General features: G+C 44.1%; 1 protein-coding gene across 1 annotated transcript in view; it reads right to left on the reverse strand.

The window, feature by feature from the left end:
• The window catches only part of gldc (glycine dehydrogenase (decarboxylating)), a 142,345-nt gene that overhangs the window by 31,235 nt on the left and 89,808 nt on the right, over window positions 1-21,302 (reverse strand). The window contains exons 16-18 of the mRNA XM_080188494.1: window positions 16,510-16,585; window positions 6,484-6,609; window positions 336-485 (exon numbers count right to left, since the gene is read on the reverse strand). Coding sequence (XP_080044620.1) covers window positions 336-485; window positions 6,484-6,609; window positions 16,510-16,585 — 352 coding nt within the window. The remainder of the gene's footprint in view (window positions 1-335; window positions 486-6,483; window positions 6,610-16,509; window positions 16,586-21,302) is intronic.

Here is a 21,302-nt window from a genome sequence, read left to right on the forward strand (position 1 = left end):
AGCCACTCAGTTCAGGGCAATGGGCAGTAAATGCTGGCCTTGCCAGTGATGCCCACATTCCAGGAAAGAATAAAGGGCAAAAAAGGAAATTTTGGCACAAAATATCTCTCTTCAAATCTTGCAATACCAGCTTTGCATGAAGGTAGCAATTTAACATTTGCTTCCTTACTAGATGCACGTAAGTACTTCAAATCTGTGAAAGACAATGCCCATTTAAACATTTAATACCAGTTTCCATGCACCTCCAATGTACGAATGTCAAGTGAGCCAGCAATTTCTCCAGACACAGGTAGCTACAGCAAGTCAGCGTGCACTTGTTATGTAAGATCCCTCACCTGTGCATTCATGTTTGCTCCGTCCAGGTAAACCTGTCCCCCGTTATTGTGGATCAGCTCACACACGTCACTAATGTTCTCCTCAAACACACCGTAAGTGGACGGATAGGTTATCATTATGGCAGCCAGGTCATTTTTGTACTTGTCAACCTTGAGCAAAAAGATAGTTGAACAGATGAAGCCCATTTTCAACCCTTTCCAGACCAAAACTATGCAAGAGATTTGAAACTTCATCAAGTTTTACTTGTTCACCAAGTGGAACTTGGGCAAATATGTTTAACCAAATTGTCTGCATCAAAGTTTTCTTTTGACAAAATGGGATCTTATTTCGCATAACAAGTCTACTCACCAAGACATTGGGTGGAGGACCCAAAACATACACTTATATACTACTGCTAAGATAGTAAAACATTAAGGGGAGGTGATGGCCTAGTGGTATTATCACTGGACTATGAGTCCAGAAACTCAGCTAATGTTCTAGGGACCTGGATTCGAATCCCGCCATGGCAGAAGAGGAATATGAATTCAATAAAAAATATCTGGAATTCCAACTCTACCGATGACCATGAAACCATTGCTGATATATAAAAGTAGGGAGGTCTTGCTGCAGCTGTATAGGGCATTGGTGAGGCCGCAGCTGGAGTACTGTGTGCAGTTTTGGGCGCCGCACCTGCGCAAGGATATTTTGGCCTTGGAGGGAGTGCAGAGGAGGTTTACTAGGCTGATACCGGAGTTGAGGGGGTTGAGCTATGAGGAGAGGCTGAATAAACTAGGCTTGTACTCGTTAGAGTTTAGAAGAATGAGGGGAGATCTCATTGAGACGTATAAGATGATGAATGGGATGGATAGGATAGAGGTGGAGAGACTCTTCCCGCTCAAAAAAGACAGTAGGACTAGGGGGCACAGCCTCAAGATAAAGGGGGGGCGGTTTAGAATGGAGTTGAGGAGGAACTTCTTCACTCAAAGGGTGGTGAATCTCTGGAATTCTCTGCCCGTTGAAGTGGTGGAGGCTGCCTCGCTAAATATTTTTAAGAAGCGGGTTGATGGGTTCTTGATAAGAGAGGGGATTAAGGGTTATGGGGAGAGGGCGGGAAAGTGGAACTGAGCCACGACAGGTCAGCCATGATCTTATTGAATGGCGGGGCAGGCTCGAAGGGCTAGATGGCCTACTCCTGCTCCTATTTCTTATGTTCTTATGTTAAACCCATCTCGTTCACTCATGTCCTTTAGGGAAGGAAATCTGCCATCCTTGCCTACATGTGACTCCAGAACCACAGCAATATGGTTGACTCTTAGCTGCCCCTGGGCCACCAGGGATGGGCAATAAATGCTAGCTAGCCAGTGACACCCATGTCTCATGAATGAACATGTTTCAAGATGTTCTACGGCGGCACTAACCAAACAAGTAGGAGTGGTGACCGAAAGATGATCAAAAAGGTAAGTTTTAAGAAGTAGCTGAAAGAGTGGAGGGGAAGAAAGGTAAAGGGGTGGAGGTTTTGGGAAGGAATTCCAGAGAGACAGTCACCAATGGCGGAGCAAGATTCTCTGATCTTATCTGCCTCTCCACCACTGCCAGCGAGAACGGAGAATTTGGTGCTCAGTCAGAATTCCATTCACTGCAGCGGGACTGGAGAACCCCAGCCACAGGCGAGGTCGGAGAATTTTGGCACAAGTCTTTATGAAGCCAGTCAGCCTACTACCAATCAGAAATTTCACCAGAATGAGGGAGCCCTTCCCCCAGGCAACTATTCCATGCTGGTAAAAGCATCTGTGTTTTTGTTACAACAAACATCATTTCTTGATTTTATCATACAGTCATTATAATGCAGTAAGAAGCCAGTTGGCCCATCGATCTCATTCCAGCTCTTTCCAGACTCGAAATGTTGGCTCTATTTCTCTCCACAGATGCTGTCAGACCGGCTGAGATTTTCCAGCATTTTTCTGTTTTTGAGTCATTAAAAAGTAAACCTGGCCATGTTTAATGCTCAAACATTTCTGGGAAGTAGTGATCCGTCTATGAGTGTCTTGCAACAGAATAACAAAGGTTAACTTGAAAGCTGCAGCAGAGAAAGTAGGAGTCAACTTGAAAGTAGGAGATAGAAAGACAGAGATTGTTGAAGTATTCGTTCAATGCCAGAACTGCCAGAAGGAAAAGGGTGATCCCGATAGCACTGAGGTTCAGTTAGCTGTATCAATTGCAAATAAGGTAACTTGAACTAGAAAGAGAGAAAGGCAAACATCTGATCGCGAAACAGAGAGATAAAAGAACTAAAACTCAAAAGTGAAGAAAATGAAATGTGGAAAACTTAAGAGATTCAAGGAGCACAAGAAAGAGAAAACTTAAATTTCAAAGGGAGAGACAGAAATTTGAATTTGACGGACGAAAGCTTAAATTACACAAAGAGGGAGTTGTTGTAAAACTTAATGATGACTCAGATTACCTCTTGATTTCGATTTACCAAGGATTATTAAATTGGAGCTGAAATTGATTTCAGAGGGAGTTGAAGTGCCATTTGAGAAGATTGCTACAAAACTGCAGTGGCCAAAGGAAATTTAGACAGTTTAATTGTGGAGTGTGTTCACACAGCAGAACTTAGCCCTTTCTCTCTCGTAGTGTCATCAGCTGTGTGCACACAGCCTTTTTAGCTGATGGTGCTCAGTGCCAAAACTGGTGAAACATTCAAGAAAGCAACCCACGCTGGAACCTGTGCCAAGTCCGTTTGCTCTTTTCTGTCAATAGGAGAGCTCACCATCCATTTATTGCTTTCTTTGCTAACTTGGCCGAGACCAACAATTTGGTCAGCTCACCATCCAACTATCGAATGGGAAATCCAACACTTGCATTGTCAAACAGCCAACAAAGGAAACAAATATATATTTTTTCCACTAAAATATCAGTACAGTTCCAAGTGTTAAGAGCTTCATTGGTGGCTATTCTTCCTACACATACTGTAGATGGGTCTTCCATGTAGGAATACTTCCCAGTTTTTTTAATCTGGCAGGGAGGATAGATTGACAGCTCTTCCAACAACACAAATTTCTCGACCATTATTTTTCAAAGCAATTACAAATGTAGCACGCTCAACGCTGCATTTAAAAAGATCGAATACTGCGCCACAGCACCCACTGTGCACGAGGAAAAATACTGCAGTTTTTAAACTTCAAAATAATCATGGAACAATTACAAACTATCTTGTCTGTGTCGGCACCTCCTCAACAAGCGCATCTGTAAATGGACAAGTAGACAAAGACACATAAATAGCAGACTGTAGGGGTGGGAATGTGGGTGGGAGGTCGGTCATACTCTACAATTTTCCCAGTACACGAAGCCCACCCATTGAGTGGCACAGGAGATGGTGCAGGGTAGCAAACTGATATTTAAGTCAGTTTGAATGAGTGTTTAGGGACAATTGGTGTGCAGGTGGGAACTGAAAAGCAGCATTGATGAGTATAGTGGGCTCAGTTCTGCTGGCAGCAGCCATTTATCTTTACTGTTGGTGTTGTTCCAGTTCTAGGTTCAGACTGACACTATTTCCTAAGGAGGTGTGTGTGTCTATGTGTATGTGTGTGTGTGTGTGTGTGTGTTTTTGATTTGATTTATTATTGTTACGTGTATTGGGACACAGTGAAAAGTGTTGTTTCTTGAGCACAATACAGGCAAATCATACTGTTCATAGAGAAGGAAAGGACAGATTGCCGAATGTAGTGTTACCGTCATAGCCAGGGTGCAGAGAAAGATCAATTTAATGTGAGGTGGGTCCATTCAACAGTCTGATGGCAGCAGGAAGAACATTGTTGGAGAGTTTAAAATAGAGTTTTAGAAGCATAGAACGAGAGTAAGATAGAATTAGAAGATATGCTGGTGTGTGTGTGTGTGTGTGTGTGTGTGTGTGTGTGTGTGTGTGTGTGTGTGTGTGTGTGTGTGTGTGTGTGTGTGTGTGTACGTGGCCCGCTCCAGCACCTTAACCACGGAGTCAAAGAACCGCTTCAAGAAGCAGTTCTCCTTTGACGGAATCACTCCTGCAACTGTGCAATGTCCCACAGTGTTATTAACAGAAGCTGAATTTGCTTTATTCTGTGCTCTCGAGCAGTTCACTGGAATCTGTGGCTGCCCCAAAGGTTATATTTGTCCACAGCCACTTATTAGGGCCATTTCTGTCTCTGACAATGCTGCCACTGGAGATGGCAGTGTGAGTTATTTATGTGAGGTGGATGTCTCTGGAAAGTAGTCATGCCCCCATGTCTATATTTGTGGCCTGCTACTAACTTTCGAGATACCACTGGCAGCAAACTTTACTTATAAATAAGGTGTTATGTAATGGGGGCTGAGGTGAAATTCTATCTTTGTTTATTTTTTACATCTAAGTACACCCATCTGTGCAATGACATAAGGTCAGTAGTCACGTGTGACAATAATAAATCAAATCAAAAATCAGATCAAAGGGGCGCGCACAATTAGCATTTTCTAGCATTCGAATGACGGCAATATCCTGACTCAACGTGTACGAAATGATTGCTTTGTTTTCTGGGCACTCTTTAAGCGGAGCAGGTGAACTGCTGACTAAATATTGTATACTGATATGTCTGCAACTGCAGTTTGGTGTTACCTGTTGATGAGAATTTACAGCTTCCAGGCTGCTTGGGCTGGAAAGCTTGCGTTTCATGAACTGGGCGTTCAATTTGGTTGCAAATCGCACCTCCCCCAATGTTCACCTCGGCAGCACACTTACCTTTCATAGCTGCCTGGGAAGAATTCCATCTGCAGCATCCCTGAAGTGTAAATAGCCCCAGCTCCTGATGTCCTTGGATGACATTAATGCACAAACAGCAGTCTAAATATTTTGATGCAGGGCTACAAGCTCTCAGCAATGTGCTGGCCTGTACACTTTCTCACCCCGCCTCCTCCACCTCAGCAAGACAGGATTTGGCCAACTTGCAACGCTTGTTCCGTTATTGCTGGAAGCTGTTTATTTATTAGCGTCACAAGTAGGCTTATATCAACACTGCAATGAAGTTACTGTGAAAATCCCCCAGTCACCACGCTCCGGTTCGGGTACACTGAGGGGGAATTCAGCAAGGCTGATGCACCTAATCAGCACGGTTTTTTTGGATTGTGGAAGGAAACCGGAGCACCTGGAGGAAGCCGATGCAGAGGTGGAGTGAATGTGCAGACTCCGCATAGACAATGGTTAACACTGCTACCTCACAGCGCCAGGGATCCAGGTTCAATTCCGGCCTCAGGTCACTGTCTCTGTGGAGTTCACACATTCTCCCCCTGACTGTCTGGTTTTCCTCTGGGTGCTTCAGTTTCCTCCCACAGTCCAAAATGTGCAGGTTAGGTGGATTTACCATGCTAAATTAACTCTTACTTTCAGGGGGATTGGCAGGGTAAATGTGTGGGGTTATATGGATAAGGCCCACACAGACAGAGGAGCAAGGTGCAAGCTCCATACAGACAATCATCCAAGCCGGGAATTGAACCCAGGTTTCTGGTACTGTGAGGCAGCAGTGCTAACCACTGTCCAACCATGGATCTCCTCAGATACAAACCGGCAAGATCAGCAATACAGAAGCTGGTGCAAAGTCCATCAGACGGGGTTACTTGATGGCAAGATGGTAACAAGAACAATTCTTTTATCCTTTGCCTTGCATTTGCCCAAGGAGAGTTTGTGAAGAGTGGAGAGACAAACTGTCATTATGGAAGCCCCAAAGGCAGGACAGTAGCGCTTCGAGGAGGCGAATCATCACCTCTTCTGTCTGGAGGTGGGACAGAACCTCCCTGTAGGACTCATTGAATACGAGCTCCTCGATGATTGGTAATGATCATACCAGGTAGGGCTCGTACATCGAGCCCTGTATAAAGCAGGCCCAAGAGCAGATCCATTCTTGGATGAGACACATTTGTGTTCACTGTACTTGTGGTTTTGTTTTACTTTATTTTGCGCAATAAAGCACCGTTCCTTTATATTCGACTCCTGCAATTATTATAGAATCAAACACTGAGAACATCGAGATTGGAAAGTATGTTAAACATCATGTCAGAATGGACCATTCCTGGGCTGCAGAATAATGCTACTACTGTTTCATGCCATGTTCAGATTTGATCATGCTAATTTGGAGGAAGCAGTAGTTTCAGAGATTTACATACCAGTGCTTTTAAATGTGCAATATCTATGCTTCCATTCTTGTCCACCTCGACGGGCTGGATTTTCATCCCTGCCATTTGTGCACTGGCTGGATTGGTGCCATGAGCTGATCTGGGGATAAGGCAGACCTGGACAGAGGAAGAAACAAGGAATTGTCAAGAGGTCAACATTAAAATATCTACTCAAAAAACACCAGCTTTTGATCATAAGATCATAGAATCATAGAACGATACCATTCAGCCCATCGAGTCTGCATCAACCACAATCCCACCCAAACCCTATCCCCATCACCCCACATATTTACTCCGCTAATCCCGCTAAACTACCCATCCCGGGACACAAAGGGAGGAAACAGGAGCACCTGGAAGAAACCCACGCAGACACAGGAAGAACGTGCAAACTCCACACCGACCCAAGCTGTGAATCAAACCCAGTTCCCTGGCGCTGTGAGGCAGCAGTGCTAACAACTGCGCCACCATTCTAGCTTGATAAATCCTTGCAGATGTTAACAGGTGTGTGCAGCTGAAGTGTCAATGATTCAGATTGCAAATATCAATGTTAAAAGGGCAACAACTCCAGGGGATAGCCGAGGGGACACTAGGCAAATTTCTATTACACACTCAAATCTCACCACAAATTAATTCAACGCCACAGGTTTTTTTTATTACTATTCATTCGTGGGACACGGCCATCGATGGCTGGTCAGCATTTATTGTCTATCTATAGTTGCCTTTGTTCAGAGAGCAGTTCAGTGTCAACCCCATGGCTCTGGAGTCACATGTGAGCCAGAGTAGGTAAGAATGGCAGATTTCTTTCCCTAAAGGATACTCGTGAACCAGATGGGTTTTGCCGACAATGGTTTCATGGTCATGTCGATTCTTAATTCCAGATATTTTTTATTTTAAATTGAATTTAAATTCCACCATCTGAGGTGGCGGGTTTCGAACCCATGTCCCAAGATCATTAGCTGAGTTTCTGGATTAATTGTCTAGCGATAATACATCAGACCACTGCCTTCCCATGAAATGGAAAGTCCTTGTGCAGAATCTTGTGTAAAACCTTTTTTTTTGTGAAAGTGATGACCTCAGTTAGCAGGAAGGGAGGGGTAAATTTTCCAGTCCCGCCTGCTGCCAGGAGTGCCATGGGCAGAACGGACAATTTATGGGCGGGATTCTCCCGTCTTGTTTGTTCCTGCCCTGCTGCCAGCGAGGACAGGGAACTTGGCGCTTAGCCAAAACTTCATTCACTGCTGCGTATCAGAGAATCCCAGCCGCAGGAACGTTTGGAGAATTCCAGTGTAAAGGTTCATTGACATCAGGCAGGAATTTCCAGTCCCAGAGTATGTGCAACTGAAAAATCCCACCCACTGTTTGTTAATTATCCCCACATCACATTCTCCTCTGCAGTTCAATTTTGTGTGATTCAAGTGCTATGAGAATCTTTAAACAGAAGGAGCTTAAATAGATAATGTCTAGGAGAGGCCCTTGGTCAAAAGATAATTATATTTCTGCATTATTAGACTGCATTTTTATTTCCTTAATCTGCTTTTTAATTTTTTTCTTAAGGAAAAGGGTTGAAAATATCATCTTGGATACAGTATATTTTTTTAACTGCTCTGTTGAGTACTAAAGCTGAAGGCTGATTTTGCAGTGGGAACTATATTTAGGTTTGTTTTCTTACCTGCCGTTACAAAGCTAGCCAACCGCACAGCTAGCAGAACTGCGTGGAGGGCCTCCTCATTTACACAATGATGCACAGATTCCCCAGCTTGGGCGTGGGAGAGGAGAAGGGGTAGGCACCTTGGGCATGACATTGGATCTGAAGATGGCAGGGTGGCAGAAGAAAGCTCACCAATGCCTCTACTTTCTCAGGGGGCTAAGGAAGTTTGGCATACCGTTCATAGAGGAAGAAGGAGAGGATGCAGAATGTACATGGAAAGGAGAGGGTGCAGAATGCACATGGGGGAAGGAGAGGGTGCAGAATGGAGTGTTAAAAGTCATAGTTAGGGTGTAGAGAAAGATCAACTTAATATATGATAGGATCATTTAAAAGACTGGTGACAGCAACTCCCACCAATCTTTATGGATATACCACAGAAAGCATCCTTTCAGACTGCATCACAGCTTGGTATGGCTCCTGTTCTGTCCAGGACAGCAAGATTGGGATTGGATATAGCCCAATCCATCAAGCAAACAAGCCTCCCATCTACTGACTCTGTCTACACTTGCTGCTGCTTCAGAAGAGCAAGCCAGCATAATCAAGGACCCCACACACCCTGGACATTCTCTTCCACCTTCTTCCACTGACAAAAAGATACAAAAGTCTGAGAACATGAACCAACCGAATCAAGAACAGCTTCTCCCTGCTGTCATCAGTCTATTAAATGGTCCTATTATATATTAAGTTGATCTCTCTCTACATCCTATGACTTTAACACTACATTCTGCACCCTCTCCTTCCCCCATGTACATTTTGCACCCTCTCCTTCCTCCCACTATGAATGGAATGTTTTTTCTGTATAGCACATAAGAAACAATACTTTTTACTATATACCAATACATGCAACAACAATAACTCAATTAAATTGTTGCAATGTCAAGCCCTTGCACAAGGTTCACTGGTCCTCCCTGGCATCTCATGCATATCCACACTGCAGCATGCACACATTTAAAATATAATGCATTACCAAAATCATCTTTCAGGGGTGTAACGTCCTTGGTTATTATAACATGATGAGCTACTGACCCTCCACGTGGACGGCCCGGCAGCACAGTGGTTAGCACTGCTGCCTCACAATGCCAGGGACTGGGGTTCAATTCCCAACTCAGGTCACTGTCTGTGTGAAATCTGCACATTCTCCCCATGCCTGTGTGAGTTTCCTCTGGGTGCTCTGTTCCCTCTCCCAGTCCGAAAGATATGCTGGTTAGGTACAGGGGCCACGCTAAATTCTTCCTCAGTGTACCTGAACAGGCACTGCAGTGTGGCGACTCGGGGATTTTCACAGTAACTTCACTGCAGTGTTAATGTAAGCCTAATAGTGACACTAATAAATATATGTTAAAACGTTATCCCAGGTGCTTTAGTTTCCTGCATGTGGTAGTTGATGAGAAAGGACGGGAACACAAAAAAGGGGAAAGAGTGAAAAGGACGTTCACGAGAATGATCCCGGGAGTGAAAAGCTTGACATACAAAGAGCATTTGAGGACACTGGATCTGTACTCGATGGAGTTTAGAAGGATGGGGAGTGGAGGGGGGGGGGGATCTCATTGAAACTTACAGAATACTGTGGCTAACATTGATAAATAAAAATCAAAAATGCCCCCCCTTGGTAATATAGGAAATCAACACTTATTGAAGAAAACTGATTCAGATGTCAGGAAGTGAAGTAAAAAATAAGGTGGGTTTTCATTTGTTCTTAGAATAAGGGGAGAAATACCTTCATCAGCATAATATAAAAAAAATCAAGGAACTTATGGAGGAAGAGGCAAAAAATAAACAGAAGTAAGGAGCAAATTCTGGTGCAATTGTGTATTTCTGTAAATGCTGAACCAAGTCAACAAATTTGTTGCCTGTGGAATTGGGGTCATGTTAAAAGCTTTGCATTAAAAATCAAGTGATTCCAAATTAAGTTTCCAATTTTGTTTTGCATGTGACTATAATTTTAATCCCATGCCAATGCCTTCTGTCTATTCATAGATGTATGAATGCTCCAGTGCCTGTGTCTGTTTACACTGCTCTCAAATCAGTCAATAACTCTAAAAGCCACCAGGGGGAAGCACACCTTTAACAAGAACTGACGACAAGTTTGCTTTTTCCAACAAGCCTCTGTAGAGAAAATTGTCCGAGTGCTGTGATTCGATGGTAGCAATTCAATGTTGCCAAGACTAGTTTTCATTGAATGATTTTGCTAAATTTTCAATGGTTTCACTATGGGGGGGTCAGGGAGTTAATTTTTGTAGGGTTCCCTGGCTTGCCTGCGCAAGGTTGTACAGTGGTTAGCACCGCTGCCTAACAGCGTCAGGGACCCAGGTTTAATTCCCGGCTTGGGTCACTCTCTGTGCAGAGTCTGCATGTTCTTCCAGTGTCTGGGTGTGTTTCGTCCGGGTGCTCTGGTTTCCTCCCACAGTCTGAAAGACGTGCTGGTTAGGTGCGTTGGCCACGCTAAATTGTTCTTCAGTGTATTCGAAAAAGTGCTGGAGTGTGGCAACTAGGGGATTTTCATTGCAGTGTGAATGTAGGCCTACTTGTGATTAATACATAAACTTTGAACATCACAGAAACATTTGAAACATTGTCAGCAATTTTGGTCCCTTATCTAAAGAAGGATGTGCTGGCCTTGGAGAGGGTCCAGAGAAGGTTCACGAGAATGATCCCAGGAATGAAAAACTTGACATATAAGGAGCGTCTGTGCTCGATGGAATTTTTTTGGGGGGGGTGGGGGGGGTGACCGCATTGAAACTTACAAAATACTGAAAGGCCTGGATAAAGTAGACATGGAGAAAATGTTTCCATTACTACGGAATTCATTGCCACAGAAGGAGGCCAGTGTCTTTAAAACAAAGACAGATAGGTTATTGATTAATAAGGGCATCAAGGGTTATGGGAAAAAGGCAGAAGAATAGGGTTGAGAAAAACATCAGCCATGATCGAATGATAGGAGAAGACTTGATGGGCTGAATGGCCTAATTCTGCTCCTGTATCTTGCGGCCTTATGAGATGCAGCAAAAATGGAGTCAAGGGCATAAACATTGGTTTTCACTTAGTGTGCAGAACTTCCAGTGGAGAGGAAATGGTCTGACACGACATATACGTGATCCCGTACAAATAATTTAAAGTCAGGTAGGTTTTAAGAGATATCTTAAAGGAAGAAAGCGAGGGAATGGCAGAATTTCAGGCCTAGGCAGCTGAAGGCCTTCTTCCCAATGGTGCATCGAGCTTTGTTTTATTTTGAACACGGCTTTTCAAATCACCCGAATGGATATAATGTTGAAACATTTCGGGGACATGTACACAGGATGGTGCATTTAGAGTTTTGCCTCATGATCATTGGTGCTATCCATCTCTTACAATTATTCAATAGCCCCCCTCGATCATAGCTTGTGTCTTTATGCTTTGCTGCTCTGCTTATGTCTGACCGCTAACTTTGAGAAACCCATTCTAAGCTTCCTCTGTTGCCAGGTTCAGAGTTCAGGGCACGGGTGCTAAGCCCATCTGTAGCTAACATGCCTGGTCCGTTCTTAATCCTTTTCCACTCTCACCAGAAAGAGAGCCCTCATGCCTTTTGCATTGCTCAAGCTCTCTCCTGAGAGTTCAACTGCATCTTTTTGACCAAGTGCTTGTGCCTTCTACAACTCTCTTCAACGCTCAAGTCTGCCGAAGTCTTGAATAACCTTCAAATCCGGAAACAATTCAAACAGCTCACAATCCTGGACAGAATGCGACATACAGCAAAGAAAACAATGACTCACAGGTTTACATCTATTTACTGCTCCCCTCCGGGCTTCTTCTACCAATTGCAGTGATTCCTGGGGCACTGTAAATGGAGCAGTTTGTCCAGATGGCAATCCTCATGTGTTTGAATGTCCTCTGGGCCACCACAGCCAAATTACAATCCATTCCTCGCCCCCGTGTCCACGTTCCCTAATTAGATATCGATCAGGACTGGGGAACCCGGGTGAGGTTTGAGACATTCTAGGTCACAGCACCAGCCCAGGTTGTCGCAATATTTTTGACAAATATCAGCCAACTACACAAAGGTTCCTGGGTCAAACCCCTGCCTTGTTTTATCTGGCAGTACTTCAAAACACAACTCCACACACTCAAAACTTTCCGTTTGCGATAGCTAGCCAGCTGCTCTATTTTAGCAGCAATTCTGATGTAATTTCTCGGAATTCATTAGAACGTTCATTCTTTCACCTCTCTCTTTCAATTATCTCTCACTTTTCAACCATTTTATCAACGTGAATGGTCATTGTTCCCCAAATAATTACTCCCTTCTCAGATACAAGTCCACTATCTCAATACTTGGAAATTAGAAACCAAAAGAGAAAATGCTGGAAAATCTCAGCTTTTGACAAAGCTTTGACAAAAGGTCATCTGGACTCAAAACGTCAGCTCTTTTCTCTCCTTACAGATGCTGCCAGACCTGCTGAGATTTTCCAGCGTTTTCTCTTTTGGTTTCAGATTCCAGCATCCGAGGCAATTTGCTTTTATCTAGGAAATTATAAGTTTTAAGTTCTTTCATTATTGTCACAAGTAGGCTTACGTGAACACTGCAGTGAAGTTACTGTGAAAATCCCCTAGTCACCACACTCCGGGTGCCTGTTCGGCTACACTGAGGGAGAATTTAGCATAGGCAATGCACCTAACCAGCACGTCTTTTGGACTGTGGGAGGAAACCGGAGCAGCCAGAGGAAACCCACAGAGACCTGGAACGAACATGCAGACTCTGCACGGACAGTGACCCAAGTCGGGAATTGAACCTGGGTCCCTAGTGCTGTGAGGCAGCAGTGCTAACCACTGTGTCATCATGCTGTCCAAATATAGCACAAACAAAGCATATAATCAAGAGCCCCATGCAACCTGGGTACACTCTCTTTCACCTTCTTCAGTGGGAAACAGTACTATTGACTGTGTCCCATTACATGTGATGATAATGAAACAAATCAACTCAAAGTGAAAAACAACACTTGTATTTGTGCAGTAATGTGAACATGATAAACACTCCCAACACACTTCACAGGGAAGTCATAAAGCAAAAGGTGACAGTGAGTCACATAAGGAGATATTAGAGCAGGTAATCAAAGGTAGATTTTAAGGAGCATCTTAAAAAGAGGGTATTCCAGAGCTTAAGGCCTCAGCAGCTGAAGGCACGGCCACCAAAGGTTGGCACAATTATAATTGTAGATGCCAGGGTCCGGAGTTACACTGGCTCTGCTATCTCACAAGGTATCGGAGGGTTGGAAGAGATTAGAGATAGTGAGGGGATAGGTGGGGGGTATTTGGAAACATGATCATTTCAAAGTTGAAGTCTCACCTAAATGGGATATGATGGAATTCAGTGAACACACTGGCAATAACTGACCAGGACGTGGTGCCAGAAAGGTCTCGGTGAGCAGAGATTCTAGTGGCCTCGAGGTTATGGAGGGTAGAATGTGGGACGTCAGCCACTAATATGTTGAAATCGTCAAGCCTCAAGTTAATAAAGTTTCGAATGAGGGTTTCAGCCGCAGATGTTTTGTCTTGTGAGAGAATCTGGTTACTCTCACAAGACTAAATCTGATCATTTAAAGTTAAAGTTTATTTATTAGTTACAAGTAAGGCTTTCATTAACACAGCAATGAAGTTACTGTGAAATTCGTCTAGTTGCCACGGTCTGGCGTCAATGTTCGGGTCAATGCACCTAGAATGTGGGAGGAAACCGGAGCCCCTGGGGAAACCCACACAGCTATGGGGAGAATGTGCAAACTCCACACAGGCAGTGATCCAAGCCAGGAATCGAACCTGGCGCTGTGAAGCAGCAGTGCTAACCATTATGTGACCACGCTGTCCTCAGAGGGCCTGGGATCCAATTGGGCTAGAGTACGGAGGTGGATGTTGGCAGTCTTCATTATCCTGTGGATGTGTTCGGAAGCTCACCTCAGGGCCCAAATACTACATCAACATTGCAGACAGTCGATTTCAGCTTAGAAATGTCAGAACTCTTTTATTCTTTTGTCTCCCCTACGCTCTTTTCAAACCAAAACTTTCATTATTAATCCCCACTTCCTGACTCATCGTGGATCCTCTATTATTATTGTCAGTTTTGGTCACGCTGGCCTCACCCTGCTTTTAATGTGTTTTAACACCATCACCAAGAAAGTAATTCTTACACAAAAATGCTTCCTCACACCTTAATCTGCGAAGGCAATGAATGATACCAACATTAATCTCTCAATAATAGTTATGTTCAAAAACACTTAAACATAGCATCTTTTGGAGTACAGTAAAATCAAGAACAAAACAATAGTTCAAGGATTTACACCTCCCCCACCCTAGTCTATCCATTATAGTGACTCAATGTTGACATGAATTCCTCGAGCGCAGGAAGTCCACCACATTACCCAAGTTGCAGACTTGGCTGTGTGAATATCCATGGGCTTTTCAACTATGGAGCCATCACAGTCAAAATAAATACTGTCCCCAGTCTGTGTCCAGGATGTCCAACCTGGATATTGATCAGGACTTGGAGCCCGATGAGTTTTTTGGCATTCTAGGTCACAGCACCGGTCCAAATTGCCACAACTTCACTCTTGCTTTGACAAATATCAGCTGATAACACAAAGGTTCCTGGGTCAAACCCCACACCCCCGCTCTGTTTGAAGTGGCAGCTCTCCAAACGTGATTCCTCATGCTCAAAATTTTCCATTCGCAATAACTAATCCAACTGTTTTAGCAGTTCCTCCGATGGCCGTTCCTGAATTCAGCAGTATGTTTTAATGTTTCTGTTTTAATCCGCTAGAGATTAGAAGAGTAAGAGGCAACTTGACTGAAACCTATAAGATTCTGAGGGGTCTTTTCAGGGTGGGTGTGGAGAGGACGTTTGGTCTTGTGAGAGAATCTGGATTCTCTCACAAGACTAAATCTGATCACTTAAAGTTTATTTATTAGTTACAAGTAAGGCTTTCATTAACACAGCAATGAAATTACTGTGAAATTCCTCTAGTTGCCACAGTCCGCCGTCAATGTTCGGGTCAATGCACCTAACCAGCACGTCTTTCAGAATGTGGGAGGAAACTGGAAGGAAACTGGAGCACCCGGGGAAACCCACACAGATATGGGGAGAGTGTGCAAACTCTGTACAGGCAGTGATCCAAGCCAGGAATTGAACCTGGCACTGTGAAGCTGCAGTGCTAACCACTGTGCCACCATGCTGTCCTCAGGGGAACACCGGCCTTTTGGATTCTCTTCCTCAAAAGGCAATGGAAACAGAAGATAGCTTTTCTCACCACATAGTGCAACATTCAGCAAAACAAAATGGAGGAGTGACACACGCCATCACATTGGTGCAATAGGGCCCGAAAAAGGCAGCAGTTTCAGGAATCACAAAACGAGATGGTGTTTTTAAAGGGCATCCCGATATCTGATATGCACACGCACCCCCCCCCCATGAACATGGGCAGCCTCCCTCCCCAGGGACTATGTGTAATGCCCCACCCCCACCCCAGGGGTTTGGACTTAAACTCACCCCTCCCCCCAATATCCCTTCATTCTCTCCCCCCCTTTGCACAGCAGTATCCCATTTTTAAAAACTTGTAATCTTCATCAACATGGAATTCGTAATGTGTGTGTGTGCGCATGTGTGTGTGCGTGTGTGTGTTTGTGTGTGTGTGCGTGTGTATGTGCGTGTGCATGTGTGTGTGTGTGCGTGTTTGTGTGTGTGTGCGTGTGCATGTGTGCGTGTGCATGTGCGTGTGTGTGTGTGCGTGCATGTGCGTGCGTGTGCATGTGTGTGTGCGTGTGTGTGGGGTGGAGGAGGTGCAATATGGCACGGAGGCCCTTTAATAATATTAAAATTTATTTAAATTAGGTTCCCGGAGAACCCGAAAATGAGACCTCGCCGGCAAGGTTCTTGTCTTTTTTGACTCTCCTGAAATTTTGCACCCATGCTGCCATTTGCCCCCACGGCGAAAGTGAGCGCAGATCCCTGAGCAATTTCTATTGGTCAGCCATCTCTGGTTAATTTTTAGACGGTAGTCAAATAATTAAGACTGTTACGCAGAGCAGTCAAAGCTGACTGGGCTTGGTCTGGGCAGTGCCTCCATAGCCTTAGTGGGGCTGTTGACAATATTGATAAATGCTTAACATGTCCACATGACATTCTTCTCCTGGTAACAGTCAAAGGCAGGGGTAAAGACCCCCAACAAGAATATCAACCTTTTGCCATTTTCAAATCTTTCACAACAAAAGATCAATTGGTTTCTGAATACAGTCAAGTATATCTTATTGGTTAGGGAAGGATTACTGGTGTCATCCGTTACATTACTTACAGTTCTCTGATGCTCTCCTTTTGAATTTAAGTACGCCTTGATTGCTGCCAGTCCAGCATATTCACCCTGGGCACCACTACAGTAGAGAAATCACAGTAAAAGCATGTCAGTAATATGAAGCAGAGAAGATTTGGGAACCAAATGTTTTTTAAACCCCTTTTCTCCTGAAGAATTTCCTCAGCCATAAATGAAGAGATTCCCTTTCCTGGCGGATAATTCCTACTTCTTAAATCTAGGCAGATACCTGGTTGAAATACTGTGGGTTGACAAGGTGCCCACACCAACAATTATTCAAATATGGCTCAGCAGTACCCATACCAGCCCAAAATCAGAGCAGGGAGATCCCAGCAGAAATTGTCATGTCCACTAACTTGAACAATCCTGGCAGGCCACAGGTGCTGTTTCTGCCAGCAGATGGCCTGTGGCCCAAGAAATGGGTGAAAGGTGTAGAGCACGTGGAAGGAGGAATAAACAGAGCTCCAATGGCCTATCCGCAAAGTCGGAAAAAGTTTCATGACCTCACTGGGTTAGAAAAGGTCAGAATATTTTCCGATCTGTAACAGGCAACAGAATCACCAAAAAAGCGGATATTTCCAATATGTCAAGTTCTGGCCTTCAGGTATTTGCGTGATATTATGGGCACGATTTCACCTGCTGTTCTCGCCACGTTCCCGCTGCAGCGAGGTTGGAGAGTTTGGAAACCTCCATTTACTGCGGTGAGATGAGAAGGTCCTGTCGGCGTGAATGGTAGTAAGATTCCGGCCCATATATTTTTTCTACATTCAATCGTGGGACAACATGGGCGTCGGTGGCTTGCCAGCATTTACTGCCCATCCCAAATTGCCTGAGGGCAGTTCAGAGTCAACCACATTGCTGTGGCTCTGGAGTCACATGTAGGCCAGACTAAGTAAGGACAGCAGATTTCCTTCCCTAAAGGACGTCAGCGAACCAGACGGGTTTACCTGACAATGGTTTCCTGGTCATCAGCAGATTCTTAATTCCAAATGTTTTTTGGTGAATTCAAATTCCACTATCTGCCATGGCGGGATTCGAACCCAGGTCCCCGGAGCATTAGTTGAGTTTCTGGATTAATAGTCTCGCGATAATACCACTACGCCATCACCTCCCAATATCCATTGTCTCAAAAGCATGATCAGCTAGCAGTAATTAGATAAGTGTCTCTATTCCGTAACTATCTTCTGGATGAGGATCTTGAGAAGGAACAGATAGGGTGGATCACAAAGACAAGAGAAAAACCTGGCAACTCCGATACAAGACTAAATATGGGTTTGAATTGGATGGAACAAATCTGCATCGTGTCATTATTGACTACCCAATTTGTTATTGCCACCCCAACTTCTCAATACTTTGTCAAGCAAAGTTCAATCAGCGACGATAGTCAAAGTTTATTTCGTAGTGTCACAAGTAGGCTTACATTAACACTGCAATGAAGTTATTGTGAAAATCTCCTATACAATATTCAACCAGCGGCGATAGTTAATTGGCACTGCGGCAAAACCTTTCCACGTGTCACAGGGAAACGAAATATATGTTACTCTACACGATGGAAGTATATTTTAACAGCTCTTCAACATGTCACAACAATCACAGTTCTGTAAAGAGAAGCCATACAAACACTTACCCAGTGCACAATAAAAGCACTACATTGAAACTGGATGTTGAGTGTGTTTATGTAGACTGCTCAAACAGTTAGCCAGATTGGGTAGTATTGAAAAAGGTGTAATAATCCACACAGACAGACGTCCTCAATAGCTACAAGGTATTGATGCTTGTTTTGTTCCACAAGGGTGGCTGACAGAAGTGCTGAATTGGCATTTTGTGTACTTAATGATTACGAGGAATATGGAAGCGCTGATGTGTGTGCTAAACCCCCTTCCCCAATACAAACAAAATCTCGGACTGCAGCAACATTTAGCTTTCCGTGACAAGGAAATCTATTACTGGGGGCCTATCGTGCAGTGGGAGAGAAAGCTTCTTTCCCTCAATACTTCCTTTCCTCTTCTCCATACTCCTCTCCTCTCTGCTCACACTGATTTCTTCTTGCGACTGTTCCACAGAACCGGCTGTTCCCTTGGCAGCTCGCCTGACTAGCATGTGCTTTCCGCCTGAGTCAAGGCAGTGAGTGCTGGCAGTTCCTTCGACTGTGCGAGCCCAGTCACCCACACAGCAGCACTGGTGGGAACTGATGTTTATTCTTTCCAAAGTTATTGAGCCCTGAGAGCTCTTGCAGCCATTATAACAGCTTGGCTACTTTTACCAAGAAGGATAAGGAGATCCCTGTTGCATCTTTTCATATCATGAATCTCTTGCTGATTCATTGATTTCTTCATATTTACTACCTTGGTTTTATTTGTCGAGTGAGTGTTGTTTATTGCTGGTTCTGATTGTCGAGGTAATTGAAAGAGCTGTTTGCTGGTGTTCAATAATATTTCAGAGTCTTTAAAAAAAAACTCTTAACATTTCCAAGAAAGAGATGGCCAGCAGCTTATTGATGACCACAATATGAAGACCACCTCATTCTGGGACAAAGTGAAAACCATTTTCCTGCTAATCGATGCAAGAAACTTGGCACCAACACTGGAAATGGAATTAAAACAAAAAGTAACCCTCAACCACTAAACAGCTACCTAGCGATTAGAGAAATCACTGGTTACAAATGAAAAGAGTAGAATCTTTTCTTTCTGCACTTCTGGACAGATGTATTGTCAATTCCAAAGTGCATTGTTTTTCTTGGTACCAACAATAAAAACTTTAGTCGGATTATTTTCTTATCCTGTCCCAGTTATCTCGATAACGCAAATAATGTTGTTATTGTGCTAATTCATCATGTTCCTATGTAATTAAACAAAGTCAATCAAAGTGCATTTGCCGTGAATAATGGCCATCTAAAGTGCGGTTTAGTGGAGAGATTGGAATCATTTTATTACGTACACAGGGCAAGAACAGCCTTCAGAACATTTAGCAATTCAGTGAGAGTCAGGCTCGACTGTAATCTCTCCTGTAACAAAACAGATGACTGCTGATCACTGTTGAGGATTGCACTAGCTAATGATTAACCTAGCGAAGTGACATTGAGCTTTAATTGCAAATTAAACTGTACTGAGTCAGCACCTACGAAGGAGAAAATGAAATGCCAAATGCACACCAGTTTGAATTTCTGATTCTAGTGATATTCCGGTGGTCTAAAGCAGCTTTTCCTGGACTTCTTTCGGGGTCACTAAAATTGAGATAATCTGATCAGCCTACACCCTCCCCCCACCCGTCATCGTTCCCCTTGCCCATCACATCAAAGCTGCTTTTTACCATCCCTCATTGCTCTAGTTCTCTGAACTTGCATCTTTCCCTAGTTTCTCTCCTACTTCGCCTCTTTGGGAAGGCCATGGCCTCGTGGCATTATCGCTAGACTATTCATCCAGAAACTCAAGCTAATGTTCTGGGGACCCGGATTCGAATCCCGCCACGGCAGAGGGTGCAATTTGAATTCAATAGAAAATATCTGGAACTACGAATCCAATTGCCATGAAATTATTGTCGATTGTCGGAAAAACCCATCTGGTTCATTAATGTCCTTCAGGGAAGGAAATCTGCTCTCCTTACCTGGTCTGCTCTACATGTGACTCCAGAGCCACAGCAATATGGTTCACTCTCAAGTGCCCTCTGAACAAGGGCAACTAGGGTTGGGCAATAAATGTTGGCCAGCCAATGACACCCATGTCCCACAAAAGACGCACCATCTGAGCTCACCGTGTCCAGAAACCCACCTCTGGCTTCCTCAATGTGATTCGCACTGAACTGCTGATGACCCGACTTCCCTTTCTGACTCCCATTTCAGGTGATATTGTTAATGGTTCTCTCTCTTCAGATGGTGCCCCTCTCTCCTTCAATCCTCTCCTCGAAAAGTGGACTCACTGAGCAATGGCAAACCACCCACTCATTTCCTCTCTAAGGTCCTTGGGGCTGCCCTTTCACCTGCCAAAGTTGTACACGTCTCTTCTTGGAACTCTAAGACCTAAATTTCTGCCAAAAAGTGGATGAGCCCAGAAATCAGAAGTCCCGTGCCCTGAATGGGACACTTCGCATTTTGTGGAGATCAGCTGAGAACTGGGCTGGGGTTCACTGGAGGCAAATAGATGTTAGCACCATCAGCCGTCCCCACTGGGACTTTGGTAGGTCTGGAATATGAAAGCCATGGTGTGCGGATTAGATCAGGTCAGAGTAGGTCTGAACTTGGTGGATCTGTTTGGATAACTGGGGTACCCTTTTGGAGAGGTAAGATTTCCTTTTGGACCCAGTCTCGGGATTCCTTTGGAGGAGGTTAGGTGGCCATTGGGCTGAATCAAGTCATCTTTGGAATTTTTAAGAGTGGGCATCAATGTGTGTAAAAAGTGCATAAACTCTTATTGTCAAGCTCACTGGGAAGACCTGTCAAAAATGTCAGAGGTACCTGTCAAAGAAAGCTGTCAGAACTGTCATGAGGCACTGTCAAAACCAACTGCCAAAAGAAGCTCACTTTTGAGGCATTTAAAAAATCTGCCCTTTAAATTTTGGGATTAAAGTAATTGTCTGGAATTTTGAAATGCTTGCTATGGGTACAGGGGCATGGGGTGGCATGGTTAGGACATGGCAATGGGCATGAGCAGAGGGTGCAGTGAGGGATGAGAGCTGGAGGTATTCTTTTTGTTTTATTGTTTATTTTTTCAATCTTTCTCACAGCACTAAAACTCAGAGACAGGCCTTCCAGCCAGCCTGCCTCCACACCTGGCAGTGTGTGT

The sequence above is a fragment of the Carcharhinus amblyrhynchos genome, chromosome 5, assembly GCF_965287045.1.
Source record: "Carcharhinus amblyrhynchos chromosome 5, sCarAmb.v2.hapA, whole genome shotgun sequence".
NCBI lineage: Eukaryota > Metazoa > Chordata > Chondrichthyes > Carcharhiniformes > Carcharhinidae > Carcharhinus > Carcharhinus amblyrhynchos.